Genomic DNA, 10,962 nt, shown 5'->3' with positions numbered 1-10,962 from the left:
GGGCACCTACATGTTTGCGGAAGAGGTCAGCGTGAGGTCCAAACTGGGGATCTGCTTCCCGGACAAACTGCATCACGTCCTCGACTGTCCATGAGGAGGGGTCCTGGCTACTCAGTCGAGAGGCATCCCGGCTTTCCAGATATCGGTCCGATCCTGCAGGAAACTGTTTGTGAACCCCTACCATAATGGGCAAAAACTGTTTGTAAGCCCCACCCCCTCCCACACTTTCCCTGGCATGTGTCAATGGTCCTCTAGTGGTGATGATCACAGCAGTGCTGGAGCATGAGCAGAGGAACCAGTAGGAGGCTAGAGAGGGAGGGGTCTCTCTACACAGGGCTTGTAGGGCCTTGAGACTCTTCTTAAGTCAAATCCTTATTCTCTAAGGAGAGATAGGATATTTGGAAATGGTCAGAAGGAATTTTACATTGAGGCTGTGATTCAGGAGTCTGAATATGGGACAAGAAACAGTAAGAGGTAAGGGGACTAACTGGGGTTCAGTGGAGGCTGTTGGGTGGTGCTGTTTCTGCATTGCCTCTGGGGACCATTTCTACAGACACTGGCAGCCCAGGTTTGGGGGCCTAGAAAGAAAACAAAAAGTGGTGGGTAGTACCTTAGGTACTCTTCCAAGGCCTGGAGAATAGCTCACCTTGCCACAGCCCGGCACACAAAGGCAGAAAACAACTTTTGCCTTGGCTACTGGGAATCTCAAAATTAAATTTAGTGCTCTGCTTAGCACTTTTATCTCAATCTGGGCTCAAACAGAGCGCCTCCTATTTCCCCTGTGGGATTTGGGATCTGTATATTTGGATCTTCATCTGTTACAGATCTCCTGGCATGTTTTATCTCCTCTTCCTGGAATGTGTCCCCTTTTCTCTCTTCATTTTCTCTTTTTCTTTTGGAAAACTCCAACTTAACTAAGAAGATCCCAGCTTCAAGGACCAGCTTTTTTATGATTCTAGCCCCCAAAGAATTGGTCTCCCAAAGCATGTAGTATATCTCTTGGTTATAGCTCATTCTCTACCTATTCTTTCTCCACCATACCACCTCAGTGATATGTTCTCTGTCGAATAGCCAAAGCAACCTTTAAAAAAATAATAACTGGATCATGTCAATCCTCTCCAAAAACCCCAATATAATGGCCTCCCATTCCACTGGAAGTGAGATTGGAGCTCCTTACCACAGCCATGAGGTATTACATCACCTGGTCCTTCCTACTTTTCTGATCTCATCTCACATGCCTTTCCTTATCATGCTCCAGAGACATTAGCTTTCTTTCTATTCCTTAAATAAGCCAAGTTTTTATCCTCTTACTAGCAAAGTCCTCTTCCTGGAATGCTCTTTTGTAAGATCTCTGTGTGTCTTATTTCTTCTCAACATTTGGGTATCATATCAAAAACTGATTCTTCAGAGAGGCCTTCTGTGGCCTCCTAATAAAAGTATTTGATTCCCCACATAGTCATTCGAATCCAATTATTCCAGGTTTATTATCTTTTTCACAGCACACATTGCTAACAAAAATGCTTTCATGCATTTATTTGGTTTTAGCTTATTATCTGTCTCCCACCTATAGATGTACTTCGTTTTTTGGTATATCCCCAACACACAGAACAGTGTCTAGTCTGTCATGGTAGACATTTAAATACATTTGCTGAATGAATGAATGAACGAATGGTCACATTATGTAATAGCTCTGTATATTTCTCTCTCTCTCTTCTATCAGATGATACCTGTCTTGAGTCAATGCCTTACTCAGCACCTAGGAGATGCCCCCAAAATGGCTGAGAGACAACAAGTGACCCTGCTTTCAATCATGCAACTACTAAGTGGTAGAGGTGAAACACGTGTGTGAAAGTAGAAGGGGTCTAATCTTCAATTATCTCCTGCAAAGGCTAAGAATCTTCTCCAATTTTCCTTCATTCTGGGTATGAGGTCTAAAAGTCAAAGCACGCTTTGCCTGGATTGGCCCAGTCTAGTCTAGACCCTGTTCTCTGGTGAAAAGACTTTTCAATTTGTAGTTGGGGACTGACCAGGTCAGGAGAGAAGTGTGCTGGAGCAGAGTTGATGAGGGCCACAGAATTCCCATGGCCTTTTTTTTTTTTTTAAACTAGACAGGAAGCTGGGAGGATTCTGTGAGCCAGCCTTTTCTCCCTGCCCTAAAAGTCCACTGTGACACTAAGGGAGAAATGAACTGCAGAGATTCTGGAGAGGAGAGAAAAGATATAGGGAGAGAATGTAGATGCACAAGTGTGTCCTTAGGTTATCTTAGCTAATTTTTCTACCCAGGAGCTAGGAATGTCACACACACACACACACACACACACACACACGCACACGCACACACACACATACACATTTATGTGTTGTCAGCCTACTCCATGAGGACAGGTGGTCAGAAGATGCTAATTTATATGGTGGTCAGGAGACATTCTCTGAAATGATGACCTATGAGCAAAGACCTAAAGGAAAAGAAGAAAAAGTCATGAGATATCTGGAGAAGAACATTCCAGGGCAGACGGAATTACAAAAAGGCCTTGAGAAGAGTGACTAGTATTGATTGACATGCTTAAGACTTAGCAGGGAGGTTGATTGGCTGGAACAGAATGAATGAGGGAGAAAATGGTAGGAAACGACATCCAAAGGCAATAATGGGGGGAGCTAGGAGTGGTGGTGCATATAACAGAGGACTTTGTATGCTACTGAAACACTGTTGACTCTTCCAAGTGATGTAAGGTAGGTTTATAATTACAGTTAGAAGGATCACTCTGACAGTCTGTGTTGAAAATAGACTTGAGGGGGGCAAGGATAGAAGCAAGGGAGACCAGTTATTATTACTATAATAATCCAGGCAAGAGACGACTGTGGAGCTCCAAATACTGGAAAAACTGAAGGGAACAAGAGACATTTATAAAATAATGGTGGAGGATTTCAACACACCACTCTTCTCTAGAAACAGAACAACCAGAGAAAGGATCAATAAGGAAACAGAGAAGCTAAGTAGTATGATAAATGAATTAGACCTAAGAGATATACATAGATTGTTGCATCCCAAAACACTAGAATATATATTCTTCTCAAGTACTCATGGAGCATTTTCCAGGATAGATCATATGATGGGTCACAAAACAGGTCTTTATAAATTTAGTAAGACTGAAATGATTCAAAGCACTTTTTCTGATCACAAAAGAATGGAGCTGAAAATTAATAGCCACTAGAAGAACTCTCACAAATATATGGAGATTAAGCAACACAGTCTTAAATAATCAGTGGGTCAAAGAAGAAATTTGCTAGAGAAATTGGTAAATATCTAGAGACCAATGAAAATAAGAATACAACATATCAGAACTTATGGGATGGGGCAAAAGCAGTGCTGAGAGGGGAATTTATTGTCCTTAAGGCGTATATTAAAAAAGAAGAGTGAGAAAAATTGAAGACTTAACTGCTCACCTGGAGAAATTACAGAAGGAACAGCAAACCAAACCCAAAGCAAACAGTCGAAGAGAAATAAAGATTAAAACAGAAATAAATGAACTGGAGAACAAACAAACAAACAAAAATAGAATCAATAAAACCAAAAGTCGGATCTTTGAGAAAATCAATAAAATCAATGGTCCCCTAGCTAGGCTGACAAAGAAGAAGAAAGGATGCAAATAAACAAAATCAGAAATGAGAGGGGGACTTGTTACCATGGATCATGAAGAAATTTAAAAAATCATAAGAGGATACTATGAACAACTATATGCTAATAAACTAGACAACTTAGATGAAATGGATAATTTCCTATAAACACACAACCTATACCGACTCAAGAAGAAACAGAAGACCTCAACAAGCCAATCACAAGTAAAGAGATTCAATCAGTCATCAAAAACCTCCCCACAAGTAAAGAGATTCAATCAGTCATCAAAAACCTCCCTACAATGAAAAGCCCAGGGCCAGATGGTGTAACAGGGAATTTTACCAAACATTCCTAGAAGAATTAACACTAGTCCTGCTCAATTTTTCAAAAAATGAAGAAAGGGGAACACTACCTAATTCATTCTATGAAGCAAACATCACCCTAATACCAAAACCTGATAAACATACTACAAGAAAGGAAAACTAAAGACCAATCTCCCTATTGAAAATAGATGCAAAAATTCTGAACAAAATACTTGCAAATTGAATCCAATGGCACATTAGAAGAATTATACACCAAGACCAAGTGGGATTTATTCTAGGCATGCAAAGGTAGTTCAACACAAGAAAATCAATCAATGTAATACAACACATTAACAAACTGAAAAGGAAAAATCACATGATCATCCTGATTGATGTGGAAAAGGCACTGAACAAAATTCAGCGATCTTTTTTGTTAGCAACACTCCTCAACATAGGAATTGAAGGAAACTTCCTCAATATCATAAAAGGCATTTATACAAAACCTAAAGCCAGCATTGGACTCAACAGTGAGAGACTGAACACCTTCCCCTAAGACAGGGAATGAAACAAGGATGCCTACTGTCAATATTATTATCCAACACTGTGCTAGAAGTTCTAGCTAGAGCAATTAGGCAAGAAAAAGAAATAAGAGGCAACCAAATTGGAAAGGAAGAAGTAAAACTTTCACAATCTAGTAGATGACATGATCCTATACTTGGAAAATCCTGAGAAATCTATACAAACTACTTGAGCTAAAAAACAAATTCAGCAAAGTGGTAGGATACAAGATTAATGCGAAAAAATCAGTAGTGTTTCTATACATTAGTAATGACCTGAGGAGGCAATTTAAAAAAATTCCATTCATAATAGCAACTAAAGAATCAAATATCTAGGAATAATCTCAACCAAGGATGTAAAAGATCTGTAAACTAAAAAATGCAAAACATAGCTAAAAGAAATCAAAGAAGATCTGAATAGAAAGACATTCCTTGTTCATGGATAGGAAAGCTAAATGTTAAGATGTCAATTCTACCCAAATTGATCTAGAGATTCAATTCAATATCAATCAAAATTCCAATAAGCTACTTTTCAGAGTTGAGAAAGCTAGTCATTAAATTTATTTGGAAGAGAACGGGGACTTGAATAGCCAAAATCATCCTAAAAAAGAATGAAGTGGGAGGACTTACAATTCTTGACTTTAAAGTTTATTATAAAGCCACAGTGATCAAAACAGTATGTTATTATCACAAAGACAGACATGCTGATCAATGGAATTGAATTGAGAGTTCAGAAATAGATTCTTAGATCTATGGCCCATTGGTTTTTTTTTTTTAAATATTTTTGTTGACAAGTCTTCACACATACATGATAGTTCATACTATGGTGTACAATCAATGGCTCACAATATTATCACAAAGTTGTAGATTCATCACCATGATCATTTTTGGAACATCTGCATCACTCCAGAAAAAGAAATAAAAAGAAAAAAGAAAAAACTCATACATCCCTTACCCCTCCCCCCTCCTCCTCACTGACCACTAGTATTTCAATCTACCCAATTATTTTACTCCTTATTGGCCCATTATTTATTTATTTATTATCTACATATTTTTTTCTCATCTGTCCATACACTGGATAAAAGGAGCATCAGACACAAGGTTTTCAGAATCACACAGTCACATTGTTAAAGCTATGTCGTTACACAATCATCTTCAAGAATCAAGGCTACTGATCACAACTCAACAGTTTCAGGTACTTCCCTTGGTCAACTGATTTTTGACAAGGCTTTCCAATTCACTAAACCAGGAACAAACAGTCTCTTCAATAAATGGGGCTGGGAGAACGGGATATCCATATCCAATGGAATGAAAGAGGACCCCTACTTCACAGCCTATAAAAATATTAACTCAAAGTGGATAAAAGACCTAAATATAAGAGCCAGTACTATAAAACTCCTACAAGAAAATATAGGTCTTCAAGACCCAGTGATAGGAGGTAGCTTCTTAGACTTTACACTCAAAGCACAAGCAATGAAATAAAAAACAGATAAATGGGAACTCCTCAAGACTGAACACTTCTCGACTTCAAAAGATTTTGTCAAAAAGATGAAGAGGCAGCCAACTCAACGGGAGAGGATATTTCGTAACCATATATCTGATAAGGGTTTGATATCTAGTATATACAAAGAAATCCTACAACACAACAAAGGATAAACAACCCAACTGTTAAATGGGGAAAAGATATGAATAAATATTTCTCCAAAGAAGAAATACAAATGGCTAAAAAGCACATGAAAAGATGCTCAACTTGACTAGCTATTGCAAATCAAAACCACAATGAGATATCATCTCACACTTATAAGAATGGTTGCTATCAAAAAAACAAGAAACTACAAATGTTGGAGAGATGTGGAGAAATAGGAACATTTATTCTCTGCTGATGGGAATGTAAAATGGTACAGTTGTTGTGGAGGATAGTTTGTCAGTTCCTTAGAAAATTAAATATTGAGTCGTCCAATGACCCAGCAATTCTGCTACTTGGTATATCCCAGAAAACCCAAAAGCAGTGACATGAACAGACATTTGCACACCGATGTTCATAGTGGCAATATTCACAATTGCTGAAAGATAGAAACAATCCAAGTTTTCATCAACAGATGAATGGATAAACAAAATGTAGTATATTCATATAATGGAATACTACTTAGCTATAAAAAGGAAGTTCTGAGACATGCTCCAACTTGGATGAATCCTGAAAACATGCTGAGTGAAATAAGCCAGAAACAAAAGGAGAGCTATTGTATGATTTCATTATTATGAACTAACTAGAACATGGAAACTCAGAGTCTCAAAATGTAGAATATAGGGTACCAAGAGATAGATAGAAGCTAGAGAAGGGGGAGCAGTTACCTAATAAGTGCAAAATCGTTAACAAGGTTGAACTTAAATGTTTGGGAATGGATAGAGGTCATGGTAGCTCTTTATTGGGAATATATAAATATACACACACAAATATAGTGCTGTACTGTAGGTAAATTTGAAAGTAATTGTTTTAAGTCATGTATGCAAATCAGTTCTTGCATGAACTACTACAAATGTAAAAAAAATAGTAATAGAGGGTATATGGGAAAAACACAGCTATTGCAAACAATGGACTATAGTTAACAGTAATATTTTAATATTCTTTCATCAACAGCCACAAATTTACTATACCAATATAATGGGTCAACAATAGCGGGATAAGGGGTATGGGAGGATATGTTTTTTTTTTTTTTCCCTGCTATTTTTGCATGGGCAGGCACTGGGAATTGAAGCTGGGTCTCCAGCATGGTAAGCAAGAATTCTGCCTCTGAGCCACTGTCACACCACCCAAGATATGGGTTTTATTTTTTATTCTTATTTCTGTCCTGGAATAAGGAAATGCTCTAAAATTGACCATGGGGATGTATGCACAACTATGTGATTATACTGTGAGCCAGTGATTGCATACTTTGGATGGTTTGTGTGGTGTGTGACTATGTCTCAATAAAACTGGTAAAAGAAAAGTTAAGTTAGACCATGACCTGGCAGACAGACTCACAATTTGCTTCCAAGGAAGAGTGGAGAGGCCTGGGAAAAAACAGTGACATGTGAGGTGGTGCCATGAGAGGCAGCCATGCCCATCAAAGAAGGATTCCTATCAGAGACAGGGCTTTGGGGGAGGCAACAATAACAGTAACTCCCCTCATACCTGGGGAACGCTTTAGTTTCCAAAATGACTCCATATCCCTTCTTTCATTGGATCCTTTTAACACTCCTGTGGAGAGACCAGGTTGATATCACCATCTCCATTTTTAATATAAGGACAGTGAAGAACTGAGATGTGAGATGACTTGCCCAAAATCAACTCTGAGCTTTACCTTTACTTCAGAGCTCTTTAGACTTGATTTTTTTCTGCCTTGCTAGGGGCTGAGGGTAGGGGAAGGGCTTCTTCAACTATCTCAGTCTTCCCTGAAAACTCTTTTCTCCCCTACGGACACTTCCTTCCCTTGCAGGACTTTTCAAAGAGTCTTCTTATTCATTCACACCTCACATGTCCTTGGGCTGCAGGGAGGCCAGAGTGTGGAGTGTGGAGATGCCATTCTCCTGGCTCCCCATTACTGCTTCTGGTCCATCCTCCTATGAAAGTTCATATTCTTCAGAGGCCAAACATTCACCAAACATCTGCGCTTCTGGTCACTGTCACCTATAGATCTCTGGGTTGCTCCCATTGTTAAATGAAGACTTTCTGGTACTTCACTCATTACCTTCTGTTCCACCCCAATTCCTGACTTAATTCTCAGAGCCAACCTCCTTGAGAGGCAGCCCATTCAGCTGCCAGGGCTCCAGTGACTTTCACCTTGTTGGAACTCTACTTCAATTTCCTACTGCTAAGGTCACTCTGGTTCTTGTAATCACTTAGAACAAATCTACTCCAGAATTTTAAATACCATCCTCTGACCCAAGAACAAATCTACTTCAGAATTTTAAATACCATCCTCTGACCCCAACCTGTCATACACACAACCTTCTCAGGACTTATGTCTACTACAAATGTGATATCTCAAAGACTTGGCATATCAAACTTTCGATTTCCCCATTCTTTAGCTTTCTCTCAGCTTGGGTTTTCTTCCCCACCCTGCCCAGATTCAGTGATCGATCATCTCCCTCCAGTTCCACTGACTCCTTTACATTCTTTCCTTCCTCCTCTTCCCTTCTAGCCCTACCAGCTCAGCAAACTGGCCAACTAGCTTTCAGGCATAGCTGGGCCCCCGGAATTTTCTGAGATTCCCTTCTCCTTGTTCCATTTTCTCTTCTCCTCTTAATGACTAATCCACTCTTTCAGCATTTCTAAGTCCTTCCCTACTTGTTCCCTTCTCTTCATTTACACATGGCTACAAGTGAACTTCCTTCCAGTCTCAGAGAAGAAGGTACACCTCCTTTTGGCTTAAGACTAATCTATCTGTCTATGTCCTTAACCCCTATTTCTTTCCACTCCTCCAAGACCTTACTTTCTTCTCTTTCTTATTTTCCTAATTTCTTCCTCTTGAAACACTACAGTTGTCTGCTGACAAATACACCCAAAGTGCCCCACTTCAAAAAAAACCTTATTTTGAAATCACCTTTAGCTACCATCTTTTTTTTTCCTTGTCAAACACTCGATATTATCACCCACTGCAATCTGCCCTCACCATTGAAGCTGCTTTTTTTTTGTTAAGATCACCAATTATCCACCAATCACCATATCCAACAGATATTTCTCAGTTCCTATTTTACCAAACCTTTGCTGTGCTGTGCTCTCTTTAAAACTCTGTTACCCCTGGCTACTATAATATTAAATTTGTCTGTTTCTTCTCACTTCTGACTATTCCTTTGTCTCCTCAGTGGACTCCTTTCCTGTTCCTACCCCCTGAATTATGTTTACCAGGACTCCATCTTTGGTTAATTGATTTTTTCTTCTCAACTCCTGGGAAATGTTATTTCTCCTACAGCTTCAACTATATGCTGACACCCCCCAAATATTTAATTAAGCTCAGTCCTCTTCTCTGAGCTTCAGACCTGCATAGCTACTGCCTATGAATATTATCTAGATAACCCAGGGGCTCCCTTCCTCCCCCTTCCTGCTTGTCTATGGTTCCCTCACTCAGAGACTGGAGCATCTATCCAGCCACCCCTTCCAGAGAGACATTTCCAACTCCCTTCTTCCTCACAATCCTCAAACCTGGTTAAATGTACCTCTTGAGCAGTTTTCAAAACTACTGAGTAATCAATATAGCAGTCAATGAAATATGCAAAACACAAACTTATTGATGTCTCTAATTAAAACCTGTCAGTAACGTCACATGGCCTACAAGATCAACTCTAAATACTTTAACAAGGCATTTAAGTCCTCTATAATTCCTTACCTTCCTAGGCTTTTCTCTTTGAGGTTGCAGCATTGCATTTTATGTTTTAGTAATACCAAACTGTACACAGTTTCTGGTATAATCTTGCTTTTTCTTATCATTTTGCCCTTGTTTATGCTATTTCCTCTTCTTGGAAAGCTCTCCCTCTCTATCACCCTGATATGGTAATTCATACATTCACCATTTAAGTCTCAGGCAAGGTGTCACTTCCTTAAGGAAGCTTCCCTTGAACACCAAGCTTGGGTTAGATGTTCCTTTTTGTTGTTTTCATTATAACCAAAACACATCTCTGATACTGCACACAAGGTATTGTTTTGTAATTATCTATTTAAGCACTTGTCTTTCCCACAACACTGTGAGCTCCTTGAGGGTAGAAGTGATTCATTTTTACATTCCTAAACCCAACACAGATGGTATTCAAATAGATGGCTGATGGATGAATAAATGAATCCTTCCCTGTCCCTTTGGCTCTGGGACCTTGGCTCTCGGTTTCCATCATGCCCAAGCCAATTCCAGAGCGCCAACTACCTCCCAGTACTTGGGCAGACAAAAGAGTAAGCCTGGTCATCCCAAGATTCACCAACAGGTAGCAGGTTATAGGTAGTCCCTTTCTAGGCTCCCAGAGCTCAGAGCAAGGAAAGGAAGGAGGAAATGAGGTAGGATAGGAGGACCAGAATTCTGGTATACTTACCCCTGGAGCACAGCCTGCGCACAGCTGATGCAGTGCTCTGTGGGAGGCCACAGGATGAAAGCAAGGCCCGGTACCCAGGGGCTCGAAGATTTTGGGAGGTGCTGACAAGGTTGGTAGGATTCAAAGTGGAGTCCATTGGATCTGAGTGTGGCTCCAGGGACCGGGTCAGACTATTACCCAGGACAAAGGCTTCACCTGGAAAACAGTAGAACTAGGGTTAGAGTAGAGCCTGGTTTATGAGGATAATGCAGGACCAAGCAGCAGAACAGAGATAAAGCTCTGGGCTGGGACTCAAGAGGCCCATGCATCAGTCTTGGTGCTGGCTCTCACTAAGTGACCTTAGTCAACCTCACTGCTACTCTCTGGATTTTGGTGTCCTTAAAGACTTTTCCTCCTAGACTAGATGGTCTTAAAGGCTTCTTCTGTTCTG

At 39.8% G+C, this 10,962-nt stretch overlaps 1 protein-coding gene across 23 annotated transcripts in view; it reads right to left on the bottom strand.

Moving 5' to 3' along the window:
- The window catches only part of SCMH1 (Scm polycomb group protein homolog 1), a 209,013-nt gene that overhangs the window by 2,287 nt on the left and 195,764 nt on the right, over positions 1–10,962 (bottom strand). For 21 of the 23 annotated variants that reach the window (XM_077150072.1, XM_077150065.1, XM_077150070.1 and 18 more), the window contains 3 exons: positions 10,533–10,727; positions 7,648–7,713; positions 11–153 (listed from right to left, as the gene is read on the bottom strand). In XM_077150072.1, coding sequence (XP_077006187.1) covers positions 11–153; positions 7,648–7,713; positions 10,533–10,727 — 404 coding nt within the window. The remainder of the gene's footprint in view (positions 1–10; positions 154–7,647; positions 7,714–10,532; positions 10,728–10,962) is intronic. The other 2 variants (XM_077150055.1, XM_077150061.1) reach the window with 1 other exon arrangement.

This window comes from Tamandua tetradactyla, chromosome 2, assembly GCF_023851605.1.
Source record: "Tamandua tetradactyla isolate mTamTet1 chromosome 2, mTamTet1.pri, whole genome shotgun sequence".
In the NCBI taxonomy this organism is placed as follows: Eukaryota; Metazoa; Chordata; class Mammalia; order Pilosa; family Myrmecophagidae; genus Tamandua; species Tamandua tetradactyla.
This window is presented reverse-complemented; position numbering and strand designations above follow the sequence as displayed.